The following is a 17,610-nucleotide window of genomic DNA, read 5'->3' as shown; positions in this document are numbered from 1 at the left end:
ATTCCTGCCCCTTACTCCACCCCTTTAGCCATGCATTCATTCTCCTCCTAATACTATTCTTGCCCTCACTATTGCTGGCACAGGAAGTAATCCAGAGATTACCCCTTTTGCAGTCCTTTTCAGCTCCCTATTTAACTCCCTATATTCATTTTTTAGTTAATGGGATTTATTTAGAATTTTAAAGTCCAGGTCACGTTCGGGTGCACGAAGCTCTCAGTACTACCACTATCGAACAGGCATTTTGTTTCCTTTCCATTGACAGCGATGTCCATCACTGACCACCTGAGTGCATGGGGGATGTCGCTTTCTAAGGTGGTGGATGCTAAGACCATCTCAGGGTCCGAGTCACTGCTCCCCAATGGATGAGGCGAGTAGCAGCTAGTGGTTGAGAACCACTGTTATAGTATTAACTTTGAAACTATCCTTAGCACTAACTCTATCCCCTGCTATGCGCAGGTATAGTGAGTGAGTGTGTGTGTGTGTGTGTGTGTGTGTGTGTGTGTGTGTGTGTGTGTGTGTGTGTGTGGGGGGGGGCCTTTGAAATTTGATGCCCAGAATTAATGTTGAACTGTTGGGGAGTCTGGAGTTGTGGCTGCTACAGATTCATGAATTCTGCTTGCATTGCCTTTGAAGAAATTTCCATCCACACGAGCTGTGGTTACAACACTCCTGGTTCTTTTACAGGCAAGACTTGAATTGGTTGCCCTCCTTGAAATTTCCAAGACCCTGGCACTAACTTCACTGCTAGTCCCACTGAATGAAGCAGTCTCTCCAAGTGACCTCCACTGTTAGTCACAATCAAAATGAAGCACTTTGCTTCCCAAAAAGACCATCCTGGCACAGGACAATCCACCAAAAAGGCATTGTCAGAGCATGCTTTGCTCTGAATTCCACAAAAATGGCTGGCCACAAGAATGACTTCAAAAAGCTGCTTTCTCTTCAGCAGTCAGAATGGTTCAGGCTTTGCAAGATCTCAATGTCTTTGCAAATGTATTGAATTCTGAAACAGACTGTGACAAGCCTTCCCTTAATTTTTCCAATGTATTGAATTATCGCTGGGCTGTGACTTGTGCTGCGCTTGTGTGAAATGTTAAACTTTAACTGTGACCATTCAGTTCCTCCTGTCCATACTATCCCTTACAGATAATCCCATTTTACTAAAATGGGTGCCTGTAATAGATTACTCTCATTACTCTTCCCCACTCCCATTCTTTATAGACAAGAATAGACTAGTTCATAATATTTGGAAAAGATAAAGACAAAATAAACACCTGTGAAATTGGGATAATAGATATAAATGACCATGCACCTATATACTTATCTGTTGATTTTGACCTCCAACCAAAGAATACTATTTGGAAACTAAATTAAAATCTATGCAATGATCCCTATTTTAAGGAACAAATTAAAAAGAAATTGATCTTTATTTCAAATTTAATGATAATGGAGAGGTTTTACCTCCTATTTTATTGGATACTCTGAAGACTGTCTTAAGAGGGAAAATCATAGCAATAGCTTCATATGAGAAAAAATAAGGAATAAAACATTAGAGGAATTGCAGAATAAAATTAAGGAACTGAAAAAAACAACAAATTTAAAAAAAATTAGGAATGAAATTAATAGTCTGGTTACACAATAAATCAGGAAAAATTTAATGTTTCTGAAACAGATACACTAAGAAAGTGGATTAAAATCTATGAAAATATTGGCATGGAAACGGAGAAAAAAGATAGCAGAAAATACAATTCATAGCATTAAGGATCCAAGAACAAAAGTGATTAAAAAAAATAAGCTAAGTGAAATTCAAGAGGCTTTTAAAATGTTTTATGAAACTCTATACAACAATGTTCCGGGGGAAGAATTACTCAGATTGACACCTTCTAGAATTCTTTACAGTTATCCATTTTTAGCAAAGATCAAAATAGAACGTTGCCTGCTGACAGAATAATTATAGCTATACCAAAAGAAGGCAAGGATAAAATGGAACACTATCTGTTCTTAATGTAGATTATAAATTATTTACCTCCATTATGGCTAAATGATTAGAAGAGTTTTTACCTTCATTGATACATAATGATCAGACAGGTTTTATAAAACAATGTCAAACACAAGACAATATATGAAGGGCACTTCACATTATGGATCATATACAAAAAAAAATAAAGCCATAGTTATTAGTGTGGACGCTGAAAAGGCATTTGATTCAGTTAAGTGGAATTTTCTTTAGACTTGGTTTACATGATACAATTATTAAAACTATACAGACACTATATGACAATCCACTACTAAGATTAAAATCAACAGCTATTTTATATTTGGAACCATTAGCTCAATACATCACGTAGTATGAGGATATCAGGGGAATTACTATTAAAGGAACAGAGCATAAATTGGCCTGTGATGCGGATGACATTTTGGTATATTTAGGGCAACCAACACACTCTTTACCTAAACTGATGCAATCCTTTGAATGATATGGTCAGTTATCAGGATACATGATTAATATAGATAAAACCCAATTACTCTCATATAACTAGAGCCCACCAAGAGAAATTGAAAGTAGACATCTCTGGGCATGGAAAACAGTCTATTAAGTATTTGGGCATCATTATGCCAAAAGATTTAGCAAAATTATTGGATTGCAATTATTTGCCTATCTATATATATCTATATATAAATTAAGGAGAAAAAACCCAACACCCAACCCCAACCAACCAATTTTCCCCTGCAACCGTGTCTGCCTGTCCCACATCGGACTTGTCAGCCACAATCGAGCCTGCAGCTGACGTGGACATTTACCCCCTCCATCAATCTTCGTCCATGAAGCCAAGCCAAAGAAAGAGATATAAATTAAGGAAGATATTATAAGATGGAACCCAATTCCTTTCTTAATCTCAGTTCAAGGATTCTTAAATGGTGTGAGTATGACTCTGATTTCACACTGAATAAATTGGATATGAGATTTTGTGACTGGATAGCTCTTTGTAATATAATGAAAGAAGGAAGAATATTCAGTTTTGAAATGTTTGACGAGAAACATTCATTAGAAAAACAAGACTTTTATTGTTATTTTCAGATGCCACTTTATATTAATAGGAGAGTTAAAAATGTAATCAAGGCAAGTACATGTTTTAAAGAACTGTTTAGAAAAGCATATAATTCAGATAATGGTAGTAAAATAATTTCAAGTGCATGTAAAGGTTGACTTTATACATTAAAACAAAATGGGAAAGGAAAGAGGGATAACTATATCTGAGAAAAATGGAAAATAATATGGAGGTATCAATAGAAGTGTACCAGTTCACAGAAATGGAGGAAGATGCGTAGAAAAAACCTGATATGATACTTTATTACACCCTCTCAGAAATCCCATTATGATAGTAACCTCCCTGTTGGAGAAATTGTGGAAATCAAAATGCAAATCATTACCATATTTTTTGGGACTGTCCTATTATCAAAGATTATTGGAGTGGGATACACAATGCCTTACAAGACATTTTTTAAATAGGAAAATACCATGTATTTTGGGTATATACCTCAAGAATGGTTGAAAATATTTAATGAATATACTGCTGGTGGCTAGTAAAAAGGAAATGGTTATCACAACTTTAAACCCATGGAAGGAAATTATTATGGACATTTATAAAATGGAGAAGATAGCAGCATCTGTTCTACCCCCTTCCCCCCTCCCCTCCCCCCCCCCCTCCTCCCTCCCCTCCTTTCCTTCCTTCCCCCCTCCCCCTTCCCCTCCCCTCAACCCCCTTCCCCTCCCCTCCCTCCCCCTCCCCTCCTTTCCTTCCTTCCCCCCTCCCCTCCTCCCTCCCCCCTTCCCCTCCCCTCAACCCCCTTCCCCTCCCCTCCCCCTCACCCCCCCCTCCCCTCACCCCCCTCCCCCTCCCCTCCTCCCTTACCCCCTCCCCTCCTCCCTTACCCCCTCCCCCCTTCCCCTCCCCCAACCCCCCTCCCCTCACCCCCCTCCCCTCTCCCCCTCCCCTCCTTCCTTCCCCCCTCCCCTCCTCCCTTACCCCCTCCTCCCTTACCCCCTCCTCCCTTACCCCCTCCTCCCTTCCCCTCCCCTCCTCCCTTACCCCCTCCCCCTTCCCCTCCCCTCCTCCCTTACCCCCTCCCCCCTTCCCCTCCCCTCAACCCCCTTCCCTTCCCCTCCCCTCACCCCCCCTCCCCTCACCCCCCCTCCCCCCACCCCCCCTCCCCCCACCCCCCCTCCCCCCTCCCCCCACCCCCCCTCCCCCCACCCCCCCTCCCCCCACCCCCCTCCCCCCCCCCTCCCCTCACCCCCCCCTCCCCTCACCCCCCTCCCCATCTCCCCTCACCCCCCCTCCCCATCTCCCCTCACCCCCCCTCCCCATCTCCCCTCACCCCCCCTCCCCATCTCCCCTCACCCCCCCTCCCCATCTCCCCTCACCCCCCCTCCCCATCTCCCCTCACCCCCTTCCCGTCTACTACCACTTTCTATCATTTCAAGATTTTTTCTCAACTCTCGCCTTTCCAAAGCAGATTTCCAATTAGTGCAGGTATTTTCCTCCTATTTTTTTTAATGCTCTTCATCTGCAATGCCCTGATCCTTGAAAACATATTGACCCCAGACAGGCTGTCAACTGATGACCAGCCTTTTGTCTCATCACTTTTCTTTCTTAATTTTATAAGAAATTGGAATGAGAATGTGCGTTGAAGCTGTCCAAGCCCGAATCTTTATAACAAAACTCTGCTCTACTCTACTCTGCTCTAGCCCAAACCACCTGTGCGGGCGCCAGGAGGTCGCGCCCGAAGCCTTGCGCTTCCTCTGATTGACAACGGGCTCCACCACTCCCAGGAAGGATTTGGCCACGGCCGCGGTCGAATCCGACGTCGCCTGGTCTCCTGAGCCAATGGGCGAAGGGAGGGGGGGGCGGGAGGAGGAATCCCATTGGCTTTCGCCGTGGCTGGTGATTTTCTGCGGCCGTGTGTCACCGGCCGAAGCGCGTTTTTTTCCATTTTGAAATTGGGTGGGTTTTAATCGAGGCCCGGAGTGGCAGCCGCCTTGGGTCAATTCCTGCTGAGCCTCGTTGGGCGACGATGAGGGTGAAAGTGTTGGCGTCGGACGCCGAGTTCCAGCCCGAACTGACGAGTGCCGGCTGCAGGTTATCGGTGGTGAAGTTCACGATGAAAGGGTGAGCTGTGGCTGCGGCCTGTGGCGCAGGGAGGGGCGGACTTCCTGCTCGAGGCCCAGGCTTTGCGGCCGAAGCCGACTTTGAGCCTTCCAGTGAGGGGCCGGCGGCGACCCTCCTTTGGAAGTTATGCCCTCCAGTTGGTGGTGGTGGTGGTGGGGTTAATGCTAAGGGACGGAGGGTGTCACAGTCGTGGTTTTGAAACTGAAACCGGGTCCTTTGTGGTGCGCATTTAAAGGGCAGAAGGAAGGGGGTGGAAGAAAGTCAGCCATCTACTTTCTAGATCAAACCAGTTATGTTGGTGAGGGCACTAATATTGGTAAATTGATTAAAGTAAGAAAGCTGCTTCAAAAACTAGCAAGATTGTTACTTATTGGGGTAGGGGGGGGGGAATAGGGCTAGTTGTGAAATGTCTGCAAGATAATTCAACTCAGTGTGGGAATAAAAGCAAAATATTTCGCAACATTTGACTAAAACTAGGCATTCATTTTGGTAAATAAGTGGACAAATTAAAAAAGGGTATGTTTATTACAAAATTCTGCCTCTGTATAGTGTAAAACAGTTACATTTCTTTGTAATCATTACTAAAACTGGAATAATTCCTTTTTCAATGTAGACTCTTCTGTGATCAAGGTCAATGAATTACGTTGGGATTAAAAATTTAAAATTGATAATATCTATTTAAGGAAGAGTAGGGCTTATCTGACTAGGGTCATTTTTGAGTGTGAAGAAATAATTATTTTAAGGCAAGTTGATTGGGAGAATACTGTCCATTCTTAAGCAAAGTAAGTTGGACTACGACGACGTGAATATTGTGTTCCCACCAGGGTATCCCATTTTGATGGGTTTCAGTGCATGCAGAAAAGAAATGCTGAAATGACACTTATTGACTTGAATCATGATGAGGAATATTCAGAAAATTGAGGGATTTCAAGAGAGTAAACAAGTCATGTCTAAGAGTTTTCAGTAGCAGATGGATTTGTCATGAAAGATCACAGATGGAAGTGATTGGCAAAGAAGTTTGAGGTGGTCAAAGGAAACAGGTTTTTTTTGCAGGGTGATTTGGTGTAATGTGGAGAAGTGTTGGTAACAAATTCAATAGTAATGTTGAAAGTTAAATTGAATAATTTCAGGAGGGAAAATATAGTTTATGGGGTAAGATCTGAATTCACTAAAGAGCCAATATAACAATGATTAGTTGAAAGGTCACTTCCTTTACTGTATTATTTAATGATAAATTACTGACCAATCAACTTCCTGTTTTGGTTCTTGGTGTTAGCAAATATGATGGCTCCCTCTTTTTTTATGTCTTTTTTTTCTTTACAAATCTACCTTCTCTAATCTGATTTGCTTTGAAGCTACTTTTCTATTTCTGATTTTTTTTTCTCCTATCTTTATCCATCTAACTTGGAAATGGAACATTTGAAGGGTCACAAATTGCATTCTATCTGACTTGATTATGATCAACCATACTTTAAGAACTTGTCTGCACTGTTAGACATTACTGACCACCATTGACCTCTAGTAGATCTTCATCTTTCAACTAGGCAGGACTTTCCATGCCTGATTTTTCTCTATCCAACTGCAGTCAAAGATTAACATTGCAACAACTTCTCAAAATGGTGTACTGGACAGTAAGAAAGATACAGCAAGACTTGGATCAGTTGGGAAATTGGACCAAGGAATAGCAAATGGAACTTTTTGGTCAGTCAAACCAGGGGAAAAACTTGCATAGTAAATGCTGGAGCTCTGGAGAGTGTCGTAGAAGAGAGAAGGCAAGAAGAAGGGCTTGGGCCAAAATGTCGGTAATATGTCTTTACATCTCTGGACACTGTCAGATTGAGTTCCTCCACCATTTCTGTGTTTTGACTAGCAGTACAGATGCACAGTTCATTGAAAATGCAGTGTGGGTGAAAACGGCCATGAAGATGTTTGGCAGCTTGTCTTTTTGTTATTGAGTGTAAAATTTAAAACATGATACAGCTGTATAAATTTTTAGTGAGACCATACTTGGACTACTGTGTGCAGTTCTGGTCATCTAATTATAGGAAGGACATATATTAGTTGGAAGGGATCCAGAGGAGATTCACCAAGATGTTGCTGGGAATGGAGGTCTTGAATATATGGAGAGAATAGATCGATTGGCCTTTATTTCCTGGAGCATTGGAGGCTGAGAGTGTTGAGAAATAGAAATAAGGGGCATGGACCAAGTGAATGCACACAATCTTTTATCCAAGGCAGATGATTATACAAATATGGGGCCTAGGGTTAGGATGAGAAGGAGAAATTTAAAAGGAACCTTTTCACTCGAGGATTGTCTCTATTTAGAATTGATGTAGGTGCAATTAATATGTTCAAATTACATTTTGACAGGTATGTGGATAGGAATGGCCTAGAAGTATATGGACTAAATGTAGGCAAATTGGAGTAACCAGAATGATGTATAGCAGAGAAAGTAATTTTGGCCTACCTAATCAAGTTCTGTTCTGCAATAATACCATTTCTAAGCACCTGACACACAGCATTTTATGTTGTTACATTTCAAGGGCTCACCTAATTATTTAAGTACTGTGGGAATACATGCTTTTAGTTTGAACAGGTAGTGTATTTCATGTTTTGATAACTCCTTGTTTTGAAAAATATTCATCAAATCTTTTCTAAATCCTGTACTCTTACCCTTAAACTTTTGCTCTCCAGTCATAGGGGGAAAATTGCTCAATATATTTTCCTATTTGTCCCCTTGTCATTTTGTATACCTCAATCAGGACATTACTTGGTTTATTGGAATAAGGAAAGCAAACCAGGCCTATCAAGTAAATGGCAGGATCCTCACCGCATCTAATAAATGGCAGAATACTTGGGAGCATTGATGTACAGAAGGATCTTGGGGTAGAAGTCCATAGCTCTTTGAAAATGGCAATAGAAGTGAGCAGGGTGCTAAAGAAGGTGTATGAGATGCTTGCCCTCATTGATTGGAAGCACTGAATGTAAAAGTTGGCAAGCTATGTTGCAGCTTGGTTAAAAATTGGGTTAAGCCACATTTGGAGTGCTGTTGGCAGTTCTGGTTCCCACACTATTGGAAGGTTGTGGAGTCTTTGGAGAGGATGTGGAAGACATTCATCTGGATGTTGCCAGGGTTAGAGAATACTAGCTAAACAGAGAGGTTGTACAAACTTCATTTACTTTCTTTGGAGCTTTAGAAAGCTTGGGGCAACCTAATGGAACTTTATAAAATCATAAAAGGCCTTAGTAAGGGTAGATGGTCTTTTCCTCTGCTCATTACCAAAGAGCCTAGTTTAAAGTGAGATGGGGAAAGTTGGGGTAAGGTGTGTGAGCCATTTTTTCTGCATTGTAGTAGGTGTCTGGGATGTGATGCAAGGAGAAGTGGTAGAAGCAGATACAATGGCAGTGTTCAAGAGGCATTTAGAAGGGCCTTGCCACAAACAGGAATTTGAGGGATATAGACCATGTTCAGGCAGGTATGGTTGATCAGACTGGCAGCATGCCACATAGATGTGAGCTAAAGGCTTGATCTTGTGCTGAATGTTTCATGTTCTATCCCATCTCACCTCATAACTGACATGTTTGAAATCTTAAATTCTGTGCCCCATTTAATGAAGGAAGGCAGCCTATCTGCCATATTAACCACTGTGCTGTTCTCAAATAAGAGTTGCAAACAGACACCAATGCATCTCTTGTTTCTCAGTGCTGCTTTGATTCTTGGCCTTCACTGATGTTGTCTTAGGTGGTTGGTCCTCCCAAAAATGTATCACCTCACATTTCCAGGATTAAATTCTATAGACCATTTCTCTGCCCATGCCACTAAGGCAGGAGACCCATCAAGAATCTGAAGGAATAACTATGCATTTGTAACAATGAAGATCAATGTAAAGCAACAGACATGAAAGTTGACATTGGAGCCAAGTGCAAAGACATGTCACGAAGAATGTTCAACCTACTGAGGAAGTCCGAACCGGTGATACGGTGCTCCAAGTCCACAAGTCTAGTGGCGTATTGGGGGCATCAAAATTAGAACCGATGCCTTAGTGGAACTGTGGTGCTATGTTCAAGGACAGCTGCACATATAACTTTTATCGTAGTCCAAGAAAACGACCTGCCTGTGCTGGGCATGGGTCTTGTTTCGTTCAGCAGAGAGGTACACGAGATGAGTCTGGCTGAAGGTGATCTGATGCACAGAATATTTTCTGAGTGCAGTGACCTTTTTATGGAAGAATTAGGAAAACTGCCAGTGACATACTCCATGTGGATAGACCCAGAAGTGAGGCCTGTGGTTTGTCAGGCATGCCATATACTGATAACAGTGAAGATCAGGGTTAAGGCCGAGCTGGACAGGATGCAGGACCTGGGCAAGATTACCCCAGTCTTTGAGCCCACTGAGTGGGTGTACTCCCTGGTGGCTGCTAAGAAAAAAGACAGACAAGAGATCCAGATCTGCATCGACACGAGACCTCAATAAAGCTTTAAAATGACCACACCATCCAATGCTTATTGTGGAGGAAGTTGTCATGCAGATGGCTGAAGCAACCATTTTTTTCATTTTTAGATGCAAAGACTTCCTTCTGGCAAATCAAACTTGAATACAGGTCATCACTGTTGACCAAATTCAGCACGAATTTTGGCCAATACAGATTCCTGTGAATGCCATTTGGAATCCATTCAGTCAGTGAAGTATTTCAAAGATCAGTAGAGCAAATCTTTGCAGGTATCCCTGTGCCATCATTGTTGATGACATACTTGTTCTTCCAAGTCTTTGCCACCTACATGACGCAAATTTAAAAAAAAAAAAGCCACCTACATGACGCAAATTTAAAAAAAAAGCCACCTACATGACGCAAATTTTAAAAAAAGCCACCTACATGACGCAAATTTTAAAAAAAGCCACCTACATGACACAAATTTTTTAAAAAGCCACCTACATGACGCAAATTTTTAAAAAAAGCCACCTACATGACGCAAATTTTTAAAAAAAGCCACCTACATGACGCAAATTTTTAAAAAAAGCCACCTACATGACGCAAATTTTTAAAAAGCCACCTACATGACGCAAATTTTTTAAAAAGCCACCTACATGACGCAAATTTTTTAAAAAGCCACCTACATGACGCAAATTTTTAAAAAAGCCACCTACATGACGCAAATTTTAAAAAAAGCCACCAAAATGACGCAAATTTTAAAAAAAACCACCTACATGACGCAAATTTTAAAAAAAGCCACCTACATGACGCAAATTTTTAAAAAAGCCACCTACATGACGCAAATTTTAAAAAAAGCCACCTACATGACGCAAATTTTAAAAAAAGCCACCTACATGATGCAAATTTTAAAAAAAGCCACCTACATGATGCAAATTTTAAAAAAAGCCACCTACATGATGCAAATTTTAAAAAAAGCCACCTACATGACGCAAATTTTTTAAAAAGCCACCTACATGACGCAAATTTTAAAAAAGCCACCTACATGACGCAAATTTTTAAAAAAGCCACCTACATGACGCAAATTTTAAAAAAAGCCACCTACATGACGCAAATTTTAAAAAAAGCCACCTACATGACGCAAATTTTTAAAAAAGCCACCTACATGACGCAAATTTAAAAAAAAGCCACCTACATGACGCAAATTTTAAAAAAAGCCACCTACATGACGCAAATTTTAAAAAAAGCCACCTACATGACGCAAATTTTAAAAAAAGCCACCTACATGACGCAAATTTTAAAAAAAGCCACCTACATGACGCAAATTTTAAAAAAAGCCACCTACATGACGCAAATTTTAAAAAAAGCCACCTACATGACGCAAATTTTATAAAAAGCCACCTACATGACGCAAATTTTAAAAAAAGCCACCTACATGACGCAAATTTTTAAAAAAGCCACCTACATGACGCAAATTTTAAAAAAAAGCCACCTACATGACGCAAATTTTAAAAAAAGCCACCTACATGACGCAAATTTTTAAAAAAGCCACCTACATGACGCAAATTTTTAAAAAAGCCACCTACATGACGCAAATTTTTAAAAAAGCCACCTACATGACGCAAATTTTTAAAAAAGCCACCTACATGACGCAAATTTTTAAAAAAGCCACCTACATGACGCAAATTTTTAAAAAAGCCACCTACATGACGCAAATTTTTAAAAAAGCCACCTACATGACGCAAATTTTTAAAAAAGCCACCTACATGACGCAAATTTTTAAAAAAGCCACCTACATGACGCAAATTTTTAAAAAAGCCACCTACATGACGCAAATTTTTAAAAAAGCCACCTACATGACGCAAATTTTTAAAAAAGCCACCTACATGACGCAAATTTTTTAAAAACGTTAGACGACAAAGCCCGAAATTTTAATCTTAAGTTCAACCCCTGTAAGTGTAGTTTTTGGCTCATAACCAGCTTGGTTATGTAGACCAAGTTTTCATAGGAGAAGGACTGGAGGCAGACCCTTGAAAGACTAGAGCAATTAGTGAGATGTCAGTTCTGACAGATGTTTCAGTACTATATAATGTTTCCTGGGCATGGTCAACAACTGAGCTAATTCATTCCGAATACCAGTGATCTTCTCGCCCTGCTAAGGTAGTTGACGCATAAAGATGTGGTTTGGTCCTGGCAGCAGCAACAACAAAACCGGTGCACTAAAAAGGCATATGTCATGCCCACCTGTCGTGTCTAAGTGCAGCATGGAAAACCAGTGGCCTAGGCATCCAGGTCACTCACCACCATGGAGACAAGATATGCCCAAATAGAGGAGGATTTGTTGGCAGTCTTTTTCACCTGCTCAAAATTCAATGATAACATTTATGGCAAACCAGTAACCATAGAGACAGACCACTTACCTCTGGTCACAATTCTGAAAAAAAAAAACAATCCATGCAGCCCCTGCACGATTACAGAAAATGGTATTCAGGCTTCAGAAATACAACCTGACTTTAGTTTACAAGTGTGGAAAAGAAATGCACTGAGCTGATGCTCTATCTTGTGCTCCCAGAAAATGTCTGATCCAACAAGCTGAGGAAGAGGACACGTCTGATATAATGACAGCAATGCACATCTCCTCCTCCGGGTTGGATGAACTGAGACAGCATACGGCCGAAGATGCAACTTTGAGCACCCTAAGCACTTTTATCAAAGGCGGCTGGCTTCACAAGCAGTTGCAACCTCCCACCTGATGTGCAACCCTACTTCCCATTCTGCGACAAATTACTCATCGATAATAGAATCATAATGAAAGGCCTGAGAGCGGTAGTTCCGAGTTCACTGCATAACATTTATGTCAACATCCTGCACAACTGGCACACAAGTGCAGAAGCAACCAAACACAGGGCTAGAGATGCTTATTTTTTGGCCAGGGATGACTGAGAACATTGACCAGGAGGTACAAGCTTGCTCGATGTGCAATAGCACCAGACCACACCAACAGAAAGAGCCGCTGAAGCTTCACGTGGTGCTGGACCTCCCCGGTCAATCGTGGCAACAGACATCTTCGAATGGCACAATCAACAGTATTTGGTTCTTGTTGATTCATACTCTGGATGGTTTGAGATTGGCCTTTCACTGTGTCAGTAGTCATTATCAAGTTAAAAAGTCTCTTTTCAGTGCATGGGCATCCCACGCTCTGCTATTGGACAATGGCACCCAGTTCACCAGTGAGAAATTCAAACACTTTGCAACAAGTGATTTCAACCACATCACTAGCAGCCTGGAGTATCCTTAGTGAAACGGATTGGCTGAAAGAGCTGTGTGGAGCGCGAAGCAACTCATGGTGAAGTCCCACAGGAAAAATACGAATGTGTTTCTAAACCTGCTGAACCTAAGGAACATCCTGGCGATGCCATATTGGCTGTCCAGGTCAACGACTCATGTTCAGTGGCAAGGAGACTCTTGGAGCCTAAGCAAAAGAACCTGCAAGAAATTAAATCTCAACTGCTGAACAGGGACGGGGGGAGGTGGGACGGTGGGGACGTAGGACAAAAATGGCCCATTGAGCCTGCTCTGCCATTCAATATGATCATGGCTGATCTAATTTATGACCTAACTCCACCTTCCTGCCTTCTCCCCATATCCCCTAATTCCTCTATTGTGTTTAAAAAAAAAAAAAAAAAAATTATCTAACCAAATTTTAAATGTTTAATGAGACAGCCTCAACCACTTCCCAGGTTAGAGAATTCCAAACATTCACTACTCTCTGGGAAAAACTCTTTTTCCTCATCTCTGTCCTAAATATACTCCCCCAAATCTTGAGACTGTGTCCTCTCGTTTTAGTTTTCCCGGCCAGCTCAAAAAACCTTCCTACATCTATCCTATCCATACCCTTCATAATCCTATATGTTTCTATAAGATCTCCTCCCATTCTTCTGAACTCCAGCGAATACAATCCTAGATGATTTAATCTTTCATCATAAGTCAACCCCTTCATCCCAGGGATCAACCTAGTAAACCTCCTCTGGACCGTCTCCAAAGCCAGTATATCCTTCCTCAAATATGGAGACCAGAACTGGACATAGTACTCCAGGTGCGGTCTCACCAGTACCTTATACAGTTGCAACATTACCTCCCTACTCCTGAATTCAATTCCTCTATCGATGAAGGCCATCATTCCATTTGCCTTCTTAATAACCTGCTGCACCTGCAACCTAACTTTTTGCAATTCATGCAGAAGCACTCCCAAGTCCCTCTGCACAACAGCATGCTGTAGTTTTTCACCCTTTAAATAACATTCAGCTTTTTTATTTTTCTTGCCAAAGTGGATAACCTCACACTTACTAACATTGTACTCCATCTGCCAGACCTTTGCCCACTCATCCAGCTTGACTATATCCCTCTGCAGACTCTCCACATCCTCATTACAATTTGCTCTTCCACTCAATTTGGTGTCATCCGCAAACTTGGCTACAGCACATTTTGTCCCCTGGATAGCCCCTACGTCCCTATCCCTGGATTGGATAGCCTCCAATCAGAGAAACATCCAAATCACAAGGTTAGTATAGGGCAGTACAGTTAGTGTAATGGTTTGGACAATGCTATTACACTGCCAGCGATTTGGGTTGGAATCCAGTGCTGTATGAAAGGAGTTTGTATATTGGGTTTTGTACGTTTTGCACTGGGTGCTCAGGTTTTCCTCCCACATTCCAAAGACATAAAGTGACAGTTGGTTAATTGGTCTTATGGGTGTATTTGAGTTTCCTGAGCTGGAAAGGGCTTTTTTCTGTGCTATACCTCTAAATTAAGAATAAAATTAAAAAAATTAATCCAGCCTCACTGAGATAAGGATATCTTTCTGTTGTTCCATGATTGCGCTCTGCCTCTTCCCACAAAACAAGTTAGTTTTGAATCCAGTGGGCCAGCTCACTGGATAACACGTGATTTAATCTTTCAGGCTACATCAAAGGCTTTGCTAAAAATCCATGTACAAGATGTCCACTGACCTGCCTTCGTCAATCCTCTGTCACCTCTTCAAAAATTGATCAGATTCATGAGACATGATCTGCCACACAATGTTGTATCCCATGCTGACTACCACCAATCATTCCCTTACAATCCAAATGCTGAAAGATTGTGTCAGAATCCCTTTCAGTAATTTGCCAACAATTGTAGTGAAGGTCACTACCCTGAAGTTTCATTGCTGCTTCTTGCTGCGCTTCTAAAATAACAGGTCAACATGAGTCATCCTCCACTCTTCTAGCACTTCACATGAGGACAAAGTGATGTAAATATGTAAACAGGCACTCCTGCAATTGCTTTCTTCTGACATTTCATCGGGCCCTGGGGATTTTGCCGACTTTATGCCTCAAAGCTGCCAAGATCTCCATTGTAGTTCAGCATCTTGCTACTCTCTTCAGTTCCTTGGCTTCCATGATCGCACCCATCTCCTGTATCTCGGTCTTACTAGTTCTCTCATTAACCACCCCTTTGACCGTAGAATCTCTTGGGTTCTCCTTTATTCTGTCTTGACCTGCCCTCTTTTTACCCTCCTGATTTCTTCAGCATACTCATTCAATTAAAGTCTTCTGGAAACCAGAATCTTTCTCTTTGATTCATGTCACAAACTTGAAGCCTTTCTCTCCAGCCAACCTTTTGCAATTAAATCATGTATTTTGAATCCTTAGTCGTTTTCATAATAGTTGCAGACAGCAGAATTGATAGGTAAGTGAAAAATGATGCCTTGCATCGCAAATAACTTTTTGGCAGACTGAATAATAAAGAACAATATTGATTACATGTCTCAGTTCTGGCACACTTCTGATAATTAAATAAGGCTAAGGAATTAGGTGTACATATGCATAAAGATCTGGGATTTTGTATTTCACAGGAAAGGCACGGGGAGGTTATGTCGAACCTATATAGCACTTGTTTACCATGACTGCCAGCTGTTTATCAGCACATTTTAGACAGGAGGTGAATGTGTTGGAGAGAGTGCAGAGATTTGCAACATTAATGATGGAAGGTTTCACATGATATTGCACAGGACCTCCCCGATAGCTGACCCAACCAATCTATTCTGGTAGCTGTGCTCTGCTCAAACCTGTTTTTCTTTGCATAAATGCAGCTAACCCTTTTCTCACTTGTGCTTGGTTGAGCCTCTTTTTTGAACTTTTTGTTTATTTCAAAAATTATACATTGTAACATTTTAAATGTACAATATATTAAACTTTTCTCATAAACACAACAAACCAAAGCAAACAGCTCCTCCCTCCCCTTCCATACATACAGATCTGTTTACCGCCAGAGCTTCTATATTTAAATATGTAGAGTACAGTTGGGGAGAAGTTTTTGTATATATTTTAGTGGCTGCTACTGTTAGAGAGGTTACACTCAAAGAAGAGACACACTATGGGAGTGAATTCAACACTGATTTTTGTGCTGGCAGCTCTGCTTATCAAGGGCTCAGAACCCCATCTCTGATGTCATCATGCCACCTGACTGGTGGCATTACTATTAGCTTCCTGGGATTGGTCATTTTGTGCTACGAAGGAAGCAGCCAATCATTGAGCCCCTCTCATCCCTGGGTATAGCTGTTTCCCTAGCTCCACCTGATTTGCTGCTGCAAGACAGACCATTGGAATGGGGTGCTGCAGCTGCATGTTACTGAATCGAGTGCCAATTTCAAAGCAAGTAGCCTGTTTTGGCCGGCTGTGTAGGCCGCGGGCTCCTGGTATCGGGTCGCCACTTTGGGCATGGCGCTTTTGGCGGCCCGCTACAATGTAATAGTTACTTGTATACCCTTTTTTCCTTTTTATTACTGCATCTGGGCCCTTTTGTGGTCAAGGTATAGCTGCCAGACCTTTTGTTTTTTAAATTGATTTTTTTTCTCATACATAGGTGTACAGCTGTTCATTTCTGCAGTTCATCATGCTATAAGTAGAGGTGGTCAGACTTCCAAGAGATAGCGATACATTTTTTTGCTACTGCCTGTGCTATTTTTATAGATGAGATTTGATATTTGGTCAATTTACACTTATTTTCATGAAATTACCTAATGGATATAGCTCTGGATTACCCTTGAAGGTCACTCCTGTTATCCTGGTTAATTTTTCTGTCTTTTTTTTTGCCAAAAAGGCCTCACTTACAAGCACACCAGGAGGCATGTAGGAAAGCTCCTGTCTCAGTCCCTCATCTAAAACTTGCATGAACTAGTCCATATCTTGCATTTATAATTGATGTCATGCTGTCCTTACACCAATCTGACCAGCTTTCTGAAATCACCACACCCAAGTCCGACACCATCTTCCCTTGACCTCTGCACCCTGGTTTTGCATTTTCACTCTGGAGAGCATAGTACATTTTTGATATAAAATTGGACCAATTTATTTATAAATGGAATTCCAAGTTATGATGTATTTATTATTTACCTATTTTGACACATTTAATTATGGAATATGATAAATTAAGAAATAGGTACACGGGAAAATTTCAGGTCGTACACCTTTATATTGGAATAAACCTTTTCCTTTCTCACTAAATAACCCAACCTCTTTAATTTGGTAAGATGTGTTTCCTACAAAAAGATGATATCCACTTTTAATTTCTTTAAGTCAGCCAAGACCCTCTTCCTCTTTAGTTTCCCATTTATCCCTTAAATATTAAGTCTAATAAACTTGTTTTATCCATACCATTTTTCACATAAATCTTGTATAACAATAATATCTTCCCAACTTTCAAAATGCTGTCTTAAGATTTCTCTATTAAAAGACATTTCCAACATATACCTTTCTTCTTTAAGAAACATGCACATTCGTAGCTCTGACAGTGACGTTTATTCTTCCAAAGAGGAATAAACCCTCTCTTTGGTGCCATAATTTAAAATCACTCCTCTTCTGGCAGCATCTTCCCCTACTCAAGTCAGAGTTCCCACCTTGCTGCTTTCTTTACCACCTTTCTGTCTTTTCAGGGCTCTCCAAATAAATCAATATTTTTTCTTTTAAAAGTGA

General features: G+C 41.1%; 1 protein-coding gene across 2 annotated transcripts in view; it reads left to right on the top strand.

Annotated features, from left to right (window-relative positions):
* The first annotated feature begins 4,934 nt into the window (after nt 1-4,934).
* txnl1 (thioredoxin-like 1) overlaps nt 4,935-17,610 on the top strand; it is a 45,401-nt gene continuing 32,725 nt past the window's right edge. Inside the window, exon 1 of one of the 2 annotated variants that reach the window (XM_069923945.1) lies at nt 4,935-5,168. In XM_069923945.1, coding sequence (XP_069780046.1) covers nt 5,074-5,168 — 95 coding nt within the window. In that variant the 5' untranslated portion in view covers nt 4,935-5,073. The remainder of the gene's footprint in view (nt 5,169-17,610) is intronic. The other variant, XM_069923946.1, reaches the window with a different exon arrangement.

This window comes from Narcine bancroftii, chromosome 3 (assembly GCF_036971445.1).
Source record: "Narcine bancroftii isolate sNarBan1 chromosome 3, sNarBan1.hap1, whole genome shotgun sequence".
Taxonomy (NCBI): Eukaryota; Metazoa; Chordata; class Chondrichthyes; order Torpediniformes; family Narcinidae; genus Narcine; species Narcine bancroftii.
Note: the sequence above shows the minus strand (reverse complement) of the source record. Positions and strands in the feature narration are given on the sequence as shown.